This window comes from Canis aureus, chromosome 28, assembly GCF_053574225.1.
Source record: "Canis aureus isolate CA01 chromosome 28, VMU_Caureus_v.1.0, whole genome shotgun sequence".
Taxonomy (NCBI): domain Eukaryota; kingdom Metazoa; phylum Chordata; class Mammalia; order Carnivora; family Canidae; genus Canis; species Canis aureus.
The window spans coordinates 2,667,501-2,685,942 of NC_135638.1; the positions used below are offsets into that span (position 1 = coordinate 2,667,501).

Consider the following 18,442-nt stretch of genomic DNA (forward strand, 5'->3'; position numbering starts at 1 on the left):
CTGAAGAAAGCAGATTTTGTTTGATACCTAACACAAGATTTCAATAAAAATCCAAACTTTGTATGTATGCTTGTATATGTTTTTTCGCTTTCGTATATAACTATTTACAGAATTTCTTAGGTAGAAAATGAACAATGAAGTGACTTTGGTTTTAGTGTATTTTTGCTGATGCCAGAGATGCCCCCTATATTTTCGCAGCTCATGGTGCCCCTTAGTGTTGCACTAACTTTTTCACAGCACACCTAAGCCAAAAGAAGTACCCAATAACTTCCATTTATTAACAGTTAGGTCTAAACAACTTATTAAAAATTTCTGTTATAACCATGAGTGACTGAACACTGCCAACTTCTCAAACTTTGGAATCAACTTGGATACCATCAGTATCATTTTCTGTTCCACTATGCTTTTTGCACAGTATTTTTTATCACCACTGCTAAAAACTTGGTTTTGCAAAGATACTTTGTCATAGAAAAATTTAGTGTTACATAATATTGAAAATGTACCTTGAGCTAGAAGTTTGTGTTATTTCTAACAGATGTTTCTCTTAAAAATTTAAAATACCATGTGGCATCTGTGTTAATTTACTAGGGAACTCTGGTGCAGTTTGGGGAATTTTTTGATTGCCCCAAAAAGAAACATGACACTCTTCCTTACATTAGAAAGAAATATGCATGGGGGGAAAAAAGGAAAGAAATATGTAGGTACCTTGTGTTTCAGCTTTATACTTACGCTATTTTATTATGCAATTTTTTAAAGCTTCAATGAGACATAGCCTAATAATGGTCTTTTGAGAATCAGAAGCATCTAATAAAAACTGGATTTTATATACAGAAATGAAGATTATAACTTTGAGAAAATAGCCATATTTTCTCCAAAAGGTATCTCAACACACTCAGCTTATATATAACTGGCAAAAAAATAAAGATTTCTTAACAAAGGAGCATATGAATTTCATGCCATCCCTTTATTACTGTTTTGCCAAATTATTTGTAAGAGTAGAAAGTATGTTTGTTTGGAAAATACTTTACTTTTTTTTTTTTTAAAGATTTTATTTATTCATGAGAGAGAGAGAGAGGGAGAGAGGCAGAGACACAGGCAGAGGGAGAAGCAGGCTCCACGCAGGGAGCCGGATGCGGGACTCGATCCTGGGACTCCAGGGTCATGTGCTGGGCCGAAGGCAGGTGCTAAACTGTTGAGCCACCCAGGGATCCCCTGGAAAATACTTTAAAGAGAAGCCCAGCTCTAAAGATTCTGATTTAAGCAAAAGGTAATGGAAATCTTTTCATAACTAATGGTCTCAGAAAACGCAAGATCATCTAAAACTCTTTCAATCCTGAAACCTAATGAGTTCATTCTCTCTGAAGATGTATTTCTCATTAGATAGAATTCAAAGTATGTCCCTAATGTCTGACATAAGTACATGGAAAAATAGTTGTTTTTTAAAGTAACTGCATTTCTTTAAAAAATAAAGTGACTATTTCTTTTTTTTTTTTAAGTGACTATTTCTTAAATAATAAGAACATATGGCTGTATATAGAGAGGTAATTACTTGATTGGTTTTTTAGCTTTAAGTTGAATATAATCTCAGATTTGTATTCTGTTTGCCTTAGGTTAATGCCTAATAATTCAGGCCAGCCAAGGTAATAAGTTATTAACAAATGCACATTAATACCAGGCAAGTTAAAAATGTTCTGAGTAATTAAGAGTCTTAATCAACATGTTGACTGTCCTTTTCATGCATATATCACTCAGTCTTTTTTTTTTTTTTTTCACTCAGTCTTTATAACAATCTAGCAAAGAAGGTATTATAATTTTTAGATGGAGAAAGCTGAGGAGCTTGACTGAAAAGTGATAAAAACGAGATTTAAAATCAGGTTGGCTAGCTCCTAATTCTTTACCTCTTTTTTATATCTTGGAGAGGTATGAAGCTACTTTTTTAGGTTGAATGAGATTAAAGATCAGAATTAATTTATCATATGGAAGTGAAATTCCAAAGGCTTAGCACTCTATTTTTGTCATTTCAGAAGTGAGCCAGATAGATAACTGGGGGATGGTTGCTTCATATATGTTTAGATCTGTATGGAAGACCACATATCTTCAAAAAGAAATATTTTAAAAATCAATTTTTTATGTACTTTAGTGGAATGGGTATGTGTGTTACTTGCAAAACTACTTTGTCCTACATAAGACATTTCAGGAAAAGTTTTAGGTGGTATTTAGAAATTAATGAAAATGGAGAATGCCTTTGGGAATAAAACTTACTCTATTTAGTATATAATACAAGGAATTATTGAGTTAATGAGTTAAATCATTGATAGAATGGTTCATATTTCTTTCGTAAGAATAAGAAAAAAGAGGGGCACCTGGCTGGCTTAGTCAGAAGAGCATGTGATTCTTGATCTTGGGGTCATGATCTCAAGCCCCACACTGAGTGTAGAGATTACTTAAAAAAAATACGCTATGCTTCTTAAAAACAATTTTTTGGTAGTAATCTCTGTGTGAAACATTAGCAAGGCCCATTAGTTTAGTTTTATTGCTTTGTATAAAAATTAAAAAACCTGCAGATTGAAGGCAGCCCAGGTGGCTCAGCGGTTTAGCGCCGCCTTCAGCCCACAGCCTGATCCTGGAGACTCGGAATCGAGTCCCGCGTCGGGCTCCCTGCATGGAGCCTGCTTCTCCTTCTGCCTGTATCTCTGCCTCTCTCTCTCTCTCTCTGTGTCTCTCATGAATAAATAAAAAAATTAAAAAACCCTGCAGATTGAGAATGTAGGAATGAAGGTATGTCTCTTGAGCTTCTACCATGTTCCATACACCTTAGGACAGACAGCCTGGGGAATATAAGGATGAATAAGATCTATTTTCTGCCCTCCAAAGGATCACAGTCTAATGGAAGAAACACTCATTCACATAAACAATTTTTTAAGTAAAGTTAATAGGTAAGTGTGTAAACATGAAACAAAAGTTTTTGAATAATCCAATCAGTACGCTTCAAACTGAAACTTTTAATATAACTATTTTTAAAATAGCTAAATAAAAAAAGAAAGACTTGACATTAGAATTGTATGTTAGACCATAAATAACATCTTCTTTGGAATTGTTTTTGTTTAAAGACTAGGTAAGGTGAAAAAAATTATGTGATTTTTATTTTTAAATTCATAGGACAGATTAGGAATTAGATTTATAAGGGTCTCGTAAATTCATATGCTAGAGAAAAGGATGCAAACTCAATTACTAGCAGTGGCCTGGAAGGTAACAAATGCGAGAACTAGCTGAATAAGAGACAGTGAAAACTGGAGAAGTGTCAGTTGGCATTTTGGCCTCAGTACCAATTGGGAGAATTGAAGCAGGTGGCTCTGGAGAGTGCCTGCAGTTAAAGGAAACTAGTCCTTCGCTTCAGCTGATTGATACCTTGGGAGACTGATAGGTCCAATGCTGATGCCTCTTCTGACTTCTTGAAAAGAAATGTTTTAAATTTTCTCTTTAGGGATCCCTGGGTGGTGCAGTGGTATGGCACCTGCCTTTGGCCCAGGGCGCGATCCTGGAGACCCGGGATCGAATCCCACGTCGGGCTCCCGGTGCATGGAGCCTGCTTCTCCCTCTGCCTATGTCTCTGCCTCTCTCTCTCTCTGTGTGTGACTATCATAAATAAATAAAAAATTAAAAAAAATAAATTTTCTCTTTAAATTATTTGTTTTTTTAAATATTTTATTTATTTATTAATGAGAGACACACAGAGAGGCAGAGACACAGGCAGAAGGAGAAGCAGGCTCCATGCAGGGAGCCCGATGTGGGACTCGATCCTGGGTAACAAGGGTCAGGCCCTGGGCTGAAGGCGATGCTAAACCGCTGCGTCACCCGGGCTGCCCTCTTTAAATTATTTGTGGTCAAAACACAATTTACCATCTTAACTTGTTCTTAGTGTACAGTTCAATCATGTTAAGTACATTTATGTTGTTCTATAGCCAATATCCAGGACTTCTGCAGCTTGCAAATCTGAAATTATAATACCATTAAACAACTCCTCAGTCTACTCTTCCTCCAGCCCCTGGCACCTACCATTCTACCTTCTGTCTCTATGAAATTTGACTTGATAATTATGTAAGTGGTATTTATCTTTTGTTACTGGCTAACTTCATTTAGTATAATACCTTTAAGTTTCATCCATCTTGTAGGATGTGAAAATTTTCTTCTTTTTAGAGGCTGAATAATAATCATTAGATGTATATGCCACATTTTTTTGTTCATTTATGTATCAGTGGATGCTTGAGTTTGTTTCCACTTTTTGATTAATGAATAATGCTACTAAGAACATGAGTGTACAAATATTCATTTGAGTCTATGCACATAAGTAGGGTTGCTGGGTCATATGGTAAGTAATTCCCTTTTAAATTTTCTTAGGAAAAAAAATTTTTTTCTTAGGAACCGCCATACTGTTTTCCATAGTATCTGCACAGTTTTCCATTTCTATCAACAAGGATTCTAATTTCTCCATATCTTCACAAACTGTTCTTTTCTGTTTGTTTTTTTAAAAAATTTTTAATAGCCATGCTAGCAGATGTGCTTCTGATTCTTTTAAACAGGAGCCAAAAATCTAGATTATTATATAAACAATTTTCAAATGTGGCAATTAGTAACATTGTCAGAGCCAAACAAAACACAAGTGCAGGGCAAAATGCAGCCAAAGGGTTCTAGGCTGAAGAGTTTGATAACCTCTATTTTAGAAATTGGAACTGGATTTCTATAAAATCTAACTTTCATTTGAGACAGTAAAATCTACCAAGTAAATCTGTGATAGGACATGATGCTAAATGCTCGAGGTCTTTAGCGCCAAAAAGCCTAGATTTGAGAACCAGCTTTATCATCTATTAGCTGTGCAACTTTAATAAACTTTAATCTCTGGTCCTAAATCTGCCTGCTTTTATCTACATCACTAGCTTTTGGAGATTAAATAAAGTATGTACTTGATTTTTTTCTTTTTTGATGTGTAGAGCAATCTTATTTCAAATAAGAACCTCTGCTGCCTGGAAAAAGTACATAATGTGGAAGTTGGAAGAGATACCAATTTGTAGCTCTACTAAAGCATTTTGATGTGGATTTTAGGGAGATTTTTCGTCTGGGGACACTTTTATAATAGTCTCGTAACATAGATTCTAGGTGAAGATAGCCCAATTTCTAATAATTCCCAGGGTGGTTAGGGGCATGTGGTGGTAAATTTTAAATAGAAGGAGATGGTAGTTGATATGAATATGCAGGGAACAGTGAGTAGTCTGCTTTGGCCGGTGTAGGATGCAGGGATGGGGGGTAGGCGAAGGGGAGGGAAGGTGTACTTGGAGATTGGGGCTAAATTATGAAAGGTCTTATTTTCTATGCTCAGCCATAAGAATAAAATATTTTTGTTGTTAATATGAATGGCATTTTCAAATTTGGCCCACCCTTACATGCATCTGTTAACCAATGACTGTGAAAGGTGTTTTCTATAATTTAATCATAATCAGATTTATGCTTTAGAAAGACAGCTCCTGGGGATCCCTGGGTGGCTCAGTGGTTTAGCGCCTGCCTTTGGCCCACGGCGCGTTCCTGGAGTCCCGGGATCGAGTCCCACGTCGGGCTCCCTGCATGGAGCCTGCTTCTCCCTCCGCCTGTGTCTCTGCCTCTCTCTCTCTCTCTCTCTCTCTCTCTCTGTCTATCATGAAAAAATAAATAAATCTTTAAAAAAAAAAAAAAAGAATGAAAGACAGCTCCTCTGGTACAGTGAGGATTGATTAGAGAGGGAGGAACCTGAGCAGAAAGCAATTAAAAACAAAGATCTAAATCAGTGGTTTTCAGAGTGGTCCTCAGACCAGCAGCTCAGCATCACCTGGGAATTTGTTAGAAACAGGTATACTCTCAGGCACCACCCCAGACCTGAGACATGGAGCTCGGGCCAAGCAACATCATGTGCGCTTTAGCAAACCCTGCACTTGATTCCGCTGAGGTCCGATGCACCCTACAGTTTGAGAACCACTGATGTGCAGCTTCCCAGGACCTACTGACCTTCTTTTATTTTTATTTTTATTTTTATTTTTATTTATTTGAGACAGCATGTGCATGAAAAGGGGGGAGGGGCAGAAGGAGAGGGAGAAGCAGACCCCCAGCTGAGCAGGGAGCTGGACAAGGGGCTCAATCCCAGGACCCTGGGATCATGACCTGAGCTGAAGGCTGACGTTTAACCAACTGAGCCACTGAGGTGTGTGGCTGTTTTTAAAAAATAAACTCTTTAAAAAAATAATAAGTTTTTCAGAAGGTTCTGATAATCAGCTAGATTTGGATTCAGTGACTCAAATGAAGAGTAAAGTCCTCAGTTAATACACTGGTAATGGAGGGGATCCCTGGGTGGCTCAGCGGATTAGTGCCACCTTCAGCCCAGGGTGTGATCCTGGAGACCTGGGATCAAGTCCCACGTCAGGTCCCTGCATGGAGCCTGCTTCTCCCTCTGCCTGTGTTTCTGCCTCTCTCTCTCTGTGTGTCTCTCATGAGTAAATAAATAAAATCTTAAAAAAAAAAAAAAAAAAGACATTGGTAATGGAAATGGAGGGATCAAATATAAAAGACATTTCTCAGATACTGTAATAACTCTAGGATTATATTAGGCCATTAGATGGCCTAATGTAGGCTGTGGGTTGGTACAAAGCAGTTACTGCTCTGAAAAAACTTTCTAGTGAGAGAAGGAAGGGTCAGCTGTTTGGGAGCAGAATGAGAAAAAAGTTAGCATTTCAGAGAAGATTGAAGTACCCAAGGAGACCTGAGGTTTGGGGGGTAGTAAGTAGTGCCAAATGCTCCAAAAGGATCTCAAACGGTGAAGATCAAAAGATGACTAGATTTGGCAGTTTGAAAGAGTTTATAACTTCTGTGATGGCAGGGTTTTTTTTTTTGGGAGTGTGAATTTAGAGGAAGGTAAACAAAATCCATAATGCTGTTGAATGATTTGAGAAGTGAGAAATAGGCAAGGAGTATTTTTTAGTTTGGTGGGGAACAGAAGAGAGATTGCTTAGAAGCCTTGCATACCAAAGACGCCCCCTTCCCAGCACGTGACATACAAAGCTTGTCTTGATGTTTGTGGTGCTAGACTATGTCTGCAGGATCTAGTTAGGTTTTTTGTGCTTCCACACTTGACGACAGACTGCCTTGGAAATTGTATTTCTGAATGTTGTATTCTAAGTTCTTTGTCTACTTCTTTAACATCTAAGATGTTCTTGGGCACCTGGATGACTCAGTCGGTTAAGTGTCCGACTCTTGGTTTCAGCTCAGGTCATGACCTCATAACCTGGGTTGTGGAATCAGGCCCCAGCCTGGGCTCTGCACTCAGCAGGAGGGGTCCGCCTGGGGATTCTCGCCCTCTGCCCCTCTCCCCATCTAAGCTCACACCCTCTCTTTCAAATAAGTTAGTTAAAAAAAAACTTCTTATCAATGCTGCGTTGTTTCATGCTGCCTAAGTATCCTTGAAGCGTGATTTTTTTAATGACCCGATTCATGGTTAGTATATTTATATTATATATTCATGGGTTTTATTTATTTATTTATTTATTTATTTATTTATTTATTTTAAATGTGGAAGTTCCTTCCGGTTTCAGTTTAATTTTATTTATTTATTTATGATAGTCACACACACACAGAGAGAGAGAGGCAGAGACACAGGCAGAGGGAGAAGCAGGCTCCATGCACTGGGAGCCCAACGTGGGATTCGATCCCGGGTCTCCAGGATCGCGCCCTGGGCCAAAGGCAGGCGCTAAACCGCTGCGCCACCCAGGGATCCCTATTCATGGGTTTTAAATGGAATAAAGTTTTGAGGTATTAATTTGGGAAAAATAATGCTGAGTTGCTTGGCTTTCATTTTTTAATTTTAATTTTTAAAAATTTTTTATTATTTTTTAAAGATTTTATTTATTCATGAGAGAGAGAGAGAGAGGCAGAGACACAGGCAGAGGGAGAAGCAGGCTTCATGCAGGGAGCCTGATGTGGGACTTGATCCTGGGGCCTCCAGGATCACGCCCTGGGCTGAAGGCAGGCGCTAAACCGCTGAGCCACCCAGGGATCCCCATCATTTAAAAAAATAAAATTATTTGAGAGAGTGAACAAGAGCGAGAGAGAGCATGAGCCAGGGAAAGGGCAGAAGCAGACCCCAGTGAGCTGGCAGCCTGACCTGAGCCACCCAGGCGCCCCTTGGCTTTCATTTTAAAGCAAAGGACAAAAAAAAAAAAAAAAAGAAAAAATAAATAAAGCAAAGGGACAAAACTAAAATAGCCAAATGAAAAGTTGTATTTAAATTTTTTCAAGTTAATGCTTTTTATTTATTTATTTTTTATTTTTATTTTTTTTTAAGGAAAGTCTACCCCTCAATGTGAAGCTTGAACTAATGACCCTGAGATCAAAAGTTGCATGCTTTCTGGACTGAGCCAGCCAGGTGCCCCCTTTCTTTTTTATTTTATATTTTTTTCAAGTTAATGACTCTGAAATGATTTGAGTCGACAAGCTGTGTATTATTTCCAAATGAAGGTCTCTTTGTTTGCTAAGAGAGGCTTTGGGAATATTTTGTTAAAGCCTTGAACTAAAAGCAGCCCTAATGGACCCCCTTAAACCTTGACCTGCTTTAGGTTACCTACTCTAGGAGTGATGCTTTTCAATGTTCTGGGAACCCAGGAACAGTACAATTGCTACTTCTGACTAAACATTTCACCTGGCCCTGCTAGAACAACAGTAGGGTCCTCTGAAGTCCGTTTCCTTTATTATTTTATTTTATTTTATTTTATTTTATTTTATTTTATTTTATTTTATTTTATTTTTTATTTTATTTTATTTATTTTATTTTATTTTATTTTATTTTATTTTATTTTATTTTATTTTATTTTATTTATTTTATTTTATTTTATTTATTTATTTATTCATTCTGTTTCCTTTAAATGAGGAATCAGAAAGAGTTCATCGGTAAGCCAAAGTCACGTAGAACAAACATGATCCAAAACTACTCCATAAGCATGTGGAACTTTAAAAATTGTTCAACAACTTTATCTCCAAAACTCATTTTGATGAAAAGGCAGAAAAAACAGAAATTATAAAAGCTAGGCACTAATACGGCTCTCCCTTGCATTTTTTTTTCCTGTTTTTACTTTTATTTGCATTTACTTTATGCCGAATTTGCTCCCGAGCCGTAAGTTTTTGTTTCTTCAGTTTCTTTTGGGGGTAGCTTTCTGTGCAACCTCCTCTTCTGGTTTAGGAACAATCTGCTCTTTTTCAGAAAGGATCATCTCTATGTGGTGGAGAGAGCTCACGTATGGGTTAATCTGACCATAAGCCTGGTAAGTTCTATGCTGCGTCTTGGGGGCTCTGTTAACCTGGATGTGCTCAATGACCAATCTACTACATCTAAACCCGTAAGTTCAACATTACTCTCTGAATTTTTAAGCATGCACAGTAAAAATTGAGCACTCTTTTTTAGGCCACCAACCCTGTGCCCAGGCCCACTGTTCGGCCTGGGCACGTCTACCACCTGCACCATTGTAGCAACAGAAATGGCACACACTTGATGGGGTCAGCACTGGGTGTTATAATATATGTTGGCAAATTGAATTCAAATAAAAAAAAAATGGCACACACTGCTTCTGCAAAGTGACATCTTCGACATACTTGGTGGCTTTTCCAATATGCATACCCTTGATCGCCTGATTTAGTTTCGCATGTGTTCTTAAAGTGAACACGAAGATTTGAACTTGATTTGCATGATTTTGTAGGGTTTTCTGGGTCAAGTGGGTAGCGAACCATTTTCAGAAATCACCACAGGCCACTGAGGGGAAGAGCCTGGCTTTCCCATTTACTAACTTGCTATGTGATACAAACAAATTAAATCATTGGTGGGCTCCTGTTCTCTCATCTATCCTGAAATACAGGAGTCAGAATGTGTGTGATGTGGAAGGGAGTATGAATCAGAAGAGAAATGCTATTACAGATATTTATTGTAGAGTTAAAGTAAAAAGTACCAGTCCAAAACTGATGAAGTGTAGTGGCTACGCAAATGAAATAAAGACAAATGTAATAAACACAACTTAAAAAAGAAGGGTAATCACATTAAAAGAATGTTTCCAAATCCCCCTCTCCTCTCTACTCTTCTACTAGGAGAAATGTTCAGCTCTTATGTTGGTGTTGGCTAATCAATTAACTAATACTACCATTAACCAAGTAATATTAATCCAAAATTAATTAAAAATTAAGAGTTACAGAAACTTAAAACAATTTTTTTATTGAAGCATAACTAACATACAGTGTTATATTAGTTTTGGGGGTACAATATAATGATTCAACATTCTATACATTACTCAGTACTCAAGAGTTATGGAAACTTTTACCTCTGATTGGTCTAATGTTAACTGAACCTGGGGACACAGGATAATGTCCTTACAAAAAGTATTTAGTGGTGATAACATTTCAGTACTTACTCAGTGATTAAAGAAGGGAAAGAAATGAAATAAAATTTATCAAAATATTTGTTTCCATAGATATCTGTCTCCCGAATGAAGTTTTTTTTTTATTGCACTCTCTTCAGTGTCACGACTTTAAATAGCATCTCTACATGTTGATTCTTTTTTTTTTTAAAAAAGATTTCATTTATTCATGAAAGACAGAGAGAGAGAGAGAGAGAGAGAGAGAAGCAATGACACAGGCAGAGGGAGAAGCAGGCTCCCTGCAAGGAGCCTGATATGGAACTTGAACCCAGGACCCTGGGGTCATGCCCTGGGCCAAAGACAGACGCTCAACCGATGAACCACCCAGGCATCCCTACATATTGATTCCTTTATTTTTATTTTTTTTAATATTTATTCCTTTAAATTCCCAATCCAGAGCTGTCCTGTGACACCCAGATTTGCATCTTGACATCTCCACCAGATGTCTAGTAATCACCTCAAATTTGACAAACTCAAACTGGGCTCTTGATATTACCTGCACCCCCACGCCACTGTGGTCATTATCCTTTGTTATCTTTTTTTTTTTAAATTTTCAATTAACAGGGCAGCCCACGTGGCTCAGCAGTTTAGCACCGCCTTCGGCCCAGGGCGTGATCCTGGGGCTTCAGGATCGAGTCCTACATCAGGCTCCCTGCATGGAGCCTGCTTCTTCCTCTGCCTGTGTCTCTGCCTCTCTCTGTGTGTCTCTCATGAATAAATAAATAAAGTTAAAAAAAATAAAATTTTCAATAAACAGCAACTCCATACTTCTGATTTCTCAGACCAAAAAGCCTTAGTCATTCTTCCCTACTGTATTTCTTTCATACACTACTTCTGATCTGACTTCTCTCATCAAAACATAGCTAGACTAACTGTTCCACCTCTGATGCCAAGCCACCATTGTCTGTCTCTTGTCTTAAATATGGTGATTGCTTCCCAACTCAGCTCAAAGCCCTTCCATGGCCATAGAATAAAAGCTGGAGTTCTTATGATAATCCAGAGTTTTCACCCCTCCTTGTTATTTCTTTGACCTCATCTACTCCTCTCTGAGCTCACTTTGCTCCAGCTACCATCTTCTGACTGTTCCTACTGGCCCTGAGGACATCATTGCTTCAGGACTTCTGTTTAAAGAGAACTTCCCTGGCTACCCTATCTAGATTTTCAAAACCTTCCATCTCTGCTTTACTCTTCTCCTTACCACTTTTCATTATCTAACACTACGTAGTTTTTTAAAAAAATTTATTCATGAGAGACACAGAGAGACATAGAGACACAGGTAGAGGGAGAAGCAGGCTCCCTGTGGGGAGCCCGATGTGGGACTCGATCCCAGGACTCCAGGATCATGCCCTGGGCTGAAGGAAGGTGCTAAACTGTCTGAGCCACCCAGGGATCCCCTAACACTACAGAGTTTACTCATTTATCTTCTTTATCATTGGATGCAAGTGGTGGACTTTGTGATTGAAATGCAGAAAATTACAAATCATTCATTTATGTAATAAGACATGTTAGTATTGAGAAATAGTTATATTCTTGTCATTAAAGTGACAGATATCTTTCATAGCCTTTTTTTCCCAGCCCACCTTTATCTAATATCATAAAATAAGTAAAATAAATATTTCATAATTTTTATTAGAAAGAATAAAAAGTGAGATTGATTTCTTCTCCCATAAACAGTTCCTATAAATTGTAAATAAACCTTTTGAAATTTACTATTTCAAAGAAAAGTATTTTATTTGTCATGCTCTGAATAGGACTAAACTTCTTTTGGATTATATTTGTCAGTTATAATTTTGCTGTTTGTCCTTATCTTTTTTTTTTTTTTAAGATTTTATTTATTTATTCATGAGAGACCAAGAGAGAGAGAGGCAGAGACACAGGCAGAGGGGGAAGCAGGCTCCATGCAGGAGCCCAATGTGGGGCTCAATCCTGAGACCCCAGGACCACGCCCTTAGCTGAAGGCAGAAGCTCAACCGCTGAGCCACCCAGGCATTCCTGTTTGTCGTTATCTTTATTGTACAAAAATAACCCTAATGTTTGCTGTTATACAACTCAACATCTTTATTTAAAACACTAATTTTGCTAAAATAAAAAACCAAAAAATTTTAACAATTTAGTATGTAAAAAAATGATACAGGGGCACACGGCTAGCAGTTGGTAGAGCATGTGATTCTTGATCCCAAGGTCTGAGTTCAAGTCCCACACTGTGCATATTTCCTTAAAAATAAAATAATATAAAAAAATCTTAAAAATGATACCTTCTCTAGTACAGTTTGGTAAAACTTAGTCTTCTGTAATTTTCACATCTATTTTAGAGTAAATGGCTTTTTTTGTTTTTGAGAGAGAGTATAATCGGGGAGAAGTAGAGAGAGGAGAGAGTCTTAAAAATAGCTTTGTGCTTAGCCTTCAACATGGGGTTTGATCTCTCAACCCTGAGACCATGGCCTGAGCTGTAATCATGAATGAGATGCTTAACCATCTGAGCCACCCAGGCACCCCTAGAACTAACGGCTTTTGAAAATCATGCTGAATGATGAAAATTGTATTCACTTATTTTAAGTAGGCTGCACACCCAACATGCCCAATGTGGGGTTTGACCTCATAACCCTGAGATCAAGACCTAAGCTGACATCAAGAGTCCAGTGTGCAACCGACTGAGCCACCCAGATGCCCCTGTTCACGCATTTCTAAGTGTTTTGTTTAAACTGGAGTATTCTGATAGATCATACAGTGACACGGTTTGGAGATACTTTTTTTTTTTTTTTTATTTATTCATGATAGTTACAGAGAGAGAGAGAGGCAGAGACACAGGCAGAGGGAGAAGCAGACTCCATGCACCGGGAGCCCGACGTGGGATTTGATCCCGGGTCTCCAGGATCACGCCCTGGGCCAAAGGCAGGCGCCAAACCGCTGCGCCACCCAGGGATCCCGGTTTGGAGATACTTTTAAAAAAATATAGATTTTATTTCTTTGAGAGGCAGAGCAAGCATGAGTGGGTGAGCCGGGAACTCAGAGGCCTCAATGCCAGGAGCTGAAACCAAGAGGAGGCTTAACCAACTGAGCCACCCAGGTGCCCCTGGAGATACTTTTGCATTAAAGGCCTAGGACCTGTCTATTTCCTTGCCTTGTCACTATATTAAAGGGTATCAGGCCATTGTTAGTTTGCCGATTTGTGCCAGGCAATTTAAGGGCCTGTATTATTTTAGCAACACTGCTGAAGTCACTTCATTCCTAACGTGCTGCACGATTTAGGAGCTGCGCGGGCAAGGACGTTTGCATACCGTTTCTCCAAGCACAGACCATCCACCTGCAGCGAACACACCTGTGTCGACGTTCCAGATTTAAGCTGTGTGATCTGCTCTAAGATGAGGTCTGTATCCTCAGCTCCTACAGCGGGTGACAGGAGGCCATCAACAAGGAAAGAAATATTTTTTCCAAGTAGATATTTCGGAGCAGGACCACACCTCGGACCCGGACCGCAGGCGCTTACGGGGCCGCGCAGAGACCCGCGCATGCGCAGTCGAGGTCGTGCGAGCGGAGCCGGCGGAGGGCAGTGCGCGTGCGCGGCCGGCTCGCCCGCTATAGGCTGCTCCGAGGCGGGAGCCTTAACCTCCGGGAGGTGACGGGACCTCGGGCGCCGGCTGTCTTGCTGGGACGCGCGGCTTCTGTGGGATCTTCGCCCGTACGTCCTCGGAGGGGGCGGCCTGGGGGGCTGCGGCGGCCTGTGCGGGACCGCGTGGGGAGGGGCGCCGAAGGGGGCCTGCGGGGGCGGAGGGAAGGAAGGCGGCGGAGCGGCGGGGGGAGGGGAGGGGAGGGGTGCGGAGCGACGGGGGACGGAGCCGAAGGGGAAGGGGCGGGGCCGAGAGGGGGCGGAGCTAGAGTGTGAGGGGGAGAGGGGGGCGGAGCTAGAGTGAGGGGCCGAGTGGGGGCGGGGCTAGAGTGTGAGGGGGAGAGGGGGCGGAGCTAGAGTGTGAGGGGGAGAGGGGGCGGAGCTAGAGTGTGAGGGGGAGAGGGGGGCGGAGCTAGAGTGAGGGGCGAGTGGGGGCGGAGCTAGAGTGTGAGGGGGAGAGGGGGCGGAGCTAGAGTGAGGGGCGAGTGGGGGCGGAGCTAGAGTGTGAGGGGGAGAGGGGGGCGGAGCTAGAGTGAGGGGCCGAGTGGGGGCGGAGCTAAAGTGAGGGGCGGGTGGGGGCGGAGCTAGAGTGTGAGGGGGGAGAGGGGGCGGAGCTAGAGTGAGGGGCCGAGTGGGGGCGGAGCTAGAATGTGAGGGGGAGAGGGGGCGGGGCTAGAGTGTGAGGGGAGGGTGAGGGCGGAGCTAGAGTGAGGGGGGCGGAGCTAAGTGTGAGGGGGAGAGGGGGCGGAGCTAGAGTGAGGGGCCGAGTGGGGGCGGAGCTAAAGTGAGGGGCGGGTGGGGGCGGAGCTAGAGTGTGAGGGGGGAGAGGGGGCGGAGCTAGAGTGAGGGGCCGAGTGGGGGCGGAGCTAAAGTGAGGGGCGGGTGGGGGCGGAGCTAGAGTGTGAGGGGGAGAGGGGCGGAGCTAAAGTGAGGGGCCGAGCGGGGGCGGAGCCAAGTGTGAGTGGAGAGTGGGGGCGGAGCTAGAGTGAGGGGGGCGGAGCTAGAGTGTGAGGGGGAGAGGGGGCGGAACTAGAGTGAGGGGCCGAGTGGGGGCGGAGCTAAAGGGGGCGGGGGCGGGAGGGATGGGGCAGGGGCGGGGGGACGGAGCTGAATAGGGCGGGGGCCGAGTGGGGGAGGAGCTAAATGCGGATGCGGGTTGGGGCGGATATAAGATGCGGGGGCGGGGTCGGGATGGAGCTAAGGGGGAGGGTGGGGCGGAGCTGAAGTCTGCGGAGGTGGGGGGGTCGGGGTCGGGGGTGGAGCTAAAGTGTGGGGCGGGCGGGTCGGTCGGGGCGGAGCTCATGTGTGCGGGCGGTGGGAGTCGGAGTGGGGGTCGGAGCGGAATGCGAGGCGGGCAGGGTTGGGTTCGGGAGGGATGGGGGTCGGGGTCCGGATCAGAGCTAAAGTGCACGGGGCGGGGGGGGGCGGGGAGGGTTGCGGCGTCGGAGGATGGGGACCGGGTCGGGGTCTGGAGGCGGGGCGCGGCCGGTGGGGGTCAAGGCAGTGTCGGGGCCGGAGTTGGAGTGTGCGGTCCGGGGCCAGGAGCATCGGGTGAGGGGGGGTCGGGGGCGAGCTGGGGCCGGGGCTGAAGAGTGAGGGTGTCGGGGTCGGGGGGGGGGGGTCGGGTGGCAGCAGGGTCGGGGCGGTGCGCAGGCCCCAGGGAGGGGCGACCGCGGGCCGGGGGTCTCCCTGCGGGGCCTCCCTGCGGGGCCCGCCCGGTGCTGGGCTGTTTGCCGGGGCCTCCCGAGTTGGCCCGCGGGGCTGGCAGGGTCGGGGCCCCCCCTCCCCGTGCGTGGGCACCGTGGGCGGCGCGGTCAGGAGCCACGGGGGTCCCGGGGTCCCGGCGGGGCCCGCTGCTGGGGGGGTGGAAGGCGGAGGGCGGGGTCAGCGGGGCGGCGGCTGGCCGTCGGCTCCTCCTGCGCAGAGGGGTACTGCTTGCGCCCTGGAGGCCTCGGGGACCCGGGCCCCCCTCGCATTCTCCAACACGCGGGCTCACGTTTACGGCATCCTGCTTAAGTCCTCGATTCCTTACAGGAGCCCTTTGTGATGAAAATAAAATCTTACTGGCTGTTAAACTTATATTTTAAGGCTTTTTGGCATATTTAGTCTCTTACTGTATTTTTAAAGATACGGTTGTAGCGATGAACTGTTTTCCTATTTGGAGTTAATTCTATCAGATGCATGGATGATCTGTGTTTTGGGTATTTTTTAGGTCGGTACTGCTGAATATGAGACGGTCTGCAGCGCCAAGTCAGTTGCAGGGGAATCCCCTCAAAAAACTAAAATTCGTACCACCAGCGAGACGTAATCCAAGTCCAGATGAAGGGATTACAAAGATGAGTCCTGATGTAAAATTAATTGAGGTAAAAAAAAAAAAAAAAAAGGAAGCATAATATAGAGAAGCACGCACTTTTTAAAAAAGACATGTCACTTAAGTTAACAGTACGTCGGGCAGCCCCGGGTGGCTCAGTGGTTTAGTGCTGCCTTCAGTCCAGGGCATGACCCCCGGGGTCCTGGGATCGAGTCCCACATTGAGCTCCCTGCAGGGAGCCTGCTTCTCCCTCTGCCTGTGTCTCTGCCTCTCTCTCTGTGTCTCTCGTGAATAAATAAATAAAATCTTAAAAAAAACAAAACACAAACCACACTTGGGCACCTGGGTGGCTCAACGTTTGAGCATCTGCCTTTGGCTCAGGTTGATAGTAAAAATATAAATAGTAAAAAATACCTCTGTGAGGGACAAGGTAGATATTTTCATAAAAATAAATTATTGTAATCAGTGTTCTTTTTAAAGTTACCACATATGGGATCCCTGGGTGGCTCAGCAATTTAGTGCCTGCTCTCAGCTCAGGGCGTGATCCTGGAGTCCCAGAATCGAGCCTGAAGTTGGGCTCCCTGTAGGGAGCCTGATTCCCCCTCTGCCTGTGTCTCTGCCTCTCTCTCTCTCGCATCTCATGAATAAATAAAATCTTTAAAAAGAGAAGGGGAGTCAGAAGGCTTGGTTGGAAAAGCATGCTACTTTGATCTGGGTTTATGAGTTCAAGCCTCATGTTGGGTATAGAGATTACTTAAAAATAAAATTTTGTGGATGGAACTAGAGGGAATTACGCTAAGCAAAATCAGGAAAAGACAACTACCATATGATTTCACTCGTGGAATTTAAGAAAAAAACTGATGAACATAGGGGGAGGGAAGGAAAAGGAAAATAAGATAAAAACGGGGAGGCAAACCATAAGAGACTCAACTCTAGGAAACTGAGGGTTGCTGGAGGGGTGTTGATGGGGGTGGGGGTGGGAATGGGGTCACTGGGTGATGGGCATTAAGGAGGGCATTTGATGGAATCAGCCCTGGGTGTTATATGCACCTGATGAATCACTAAATTGTACCCCCGTAACTAGTAATACAGTATATGTTAACTAAATTGAATTTAAATAAAACATTTAAAAAATCTTAAAAAAATTTTTTTAGTAAGGATATTTAAGGATTCAACATATGTAAGTAATGATGTGTATCAATCTGGATGTTTCATTTGTCCTTGCCCCCCACCAGTGTGGAGCTTGAACTCATAATGGCAAGATCAAGAGTCACATGCTCCATTGACTGAGCCAGCCAGGTGCCCCTGTTTCCTTGCATTTTGTCTATAAGAAGTAAATGCTTAAAGCAGTCTGCTCAGCCCCCCCCCCCTTTTTTTTAAAATAAGCTCTATGCCCAATAGGAGGCTTGGACTCATGAACTCAAGATCAAGAGTCAGGTACCCTACCAACAGCCAGGTGCCCGTAAAGCAGTCTTATTATATGTTGTTTACTACTAAGAGAAAGGATTGTTTTTGGTCAAAGGTCCTATCCATGAAGATGGTATATAAAGGTATATAGAAGGTATATAAAATGGGCAGTTCACATTTCCTGCTGCTACTGTTTTCTGATCCATTTGTGGTATGGGGATTAAAGTCTACAAATCTTTTTTCCCTCTCCTTTATGTTTGTTGTAGTTGACATAGAATATTAATTTCTGGTGTACAACATAGTGATCTGACAATTACAGTGTATCATGCTTATGATATTAACTTCAGTCACCACCATCCTAAAAACCATTTTTAAGTTTGCAAATAAGTGGCATTAATTATACTCACAGTGTTGCATAACCATCACCACTGATTTCAGTAGGAAACGTTTTCATTACCCAAACTATAACCATTCAACAGGAATTCTCTATTCTCTCCTTTACCCGCCTCCTTGTATCACTATTGTACTATTTCTCTTCATGAATTTGACTTCTAGTTACTTCATGTAAGTGGAATCATAAAATATTTGCCCTTTTGTTTCTGGCCTATTTCACTTAGCATAATGTTTTCAAGTTTCATCTGTGTT

General features: G+C 42.8%; 2 protein-coding genes and 1 long non-coding RNA gene across 6 annotated transcripts in view; 2 read left to right on the forward strand and 1 right to left on the reverse strand.

The window, feature by feature from the left end:
* VIRMA (vir like m6A methyltransferase associated) overlaps positions 1 to 67 on the forward strand; it is a 58,990-nt gene extending 58,923 nt beyond the window's left edge. For both annotated transcript variants that reach the window (XM_077876230.1, XM_077876231.1), the window contains one exon: positions 1 to 67. This exon is cut by the window's left edge and continues 281 nt beyond it. The gene's annotated coding sequence lies outside the window, so the exon portion shown is untranslated.
* The window catches only part of LOC144300312 (uncharacterized), a 19,105-nt gene extending 4,868 nt beyond the window's left edge, over positions 1 to 14,237 (reverse strand). Inside the window, exon 1 of the long non-coding RNA XR_013366896.1 lies at positions 13,792 to 14,237. This is a non-coding gene — a long non-coding RNA (uncharacterized LOC144300312). The remainder of the gene's footprint in view (positions 1 to 13,791) is intronic.
* Positions 14,016 to 18,442, forward strand: part of RAD54B (RAD54 homolog B) — a 100,898-nt gene continuing 96,471 nt past the window's right edge. The window contains exons 1-2 of one of the 3 annotated variants that reach the window (XM_077876235.1): positions 14,016 to 14,151; positions 16,292 to 16,442. In XM_077876235.1, the coding sequence (XP_077732361.1) occupies positions 16,308 to 16,442 (135 nt within the window). In that variant the 5' untranslated portion in view covers positions 14,016 to 14,151; positions 16,292 to 16,307. Of the gene's footprint in view, positions 14,152 to 15,573; positions 15,631 to 16,291; positions 16,443 to 18,442 lie in introns of those variants that run through there. The other 2 variants (XM_077876232.1, XM_077876233.1) reach the window with 2 other exon arrangements.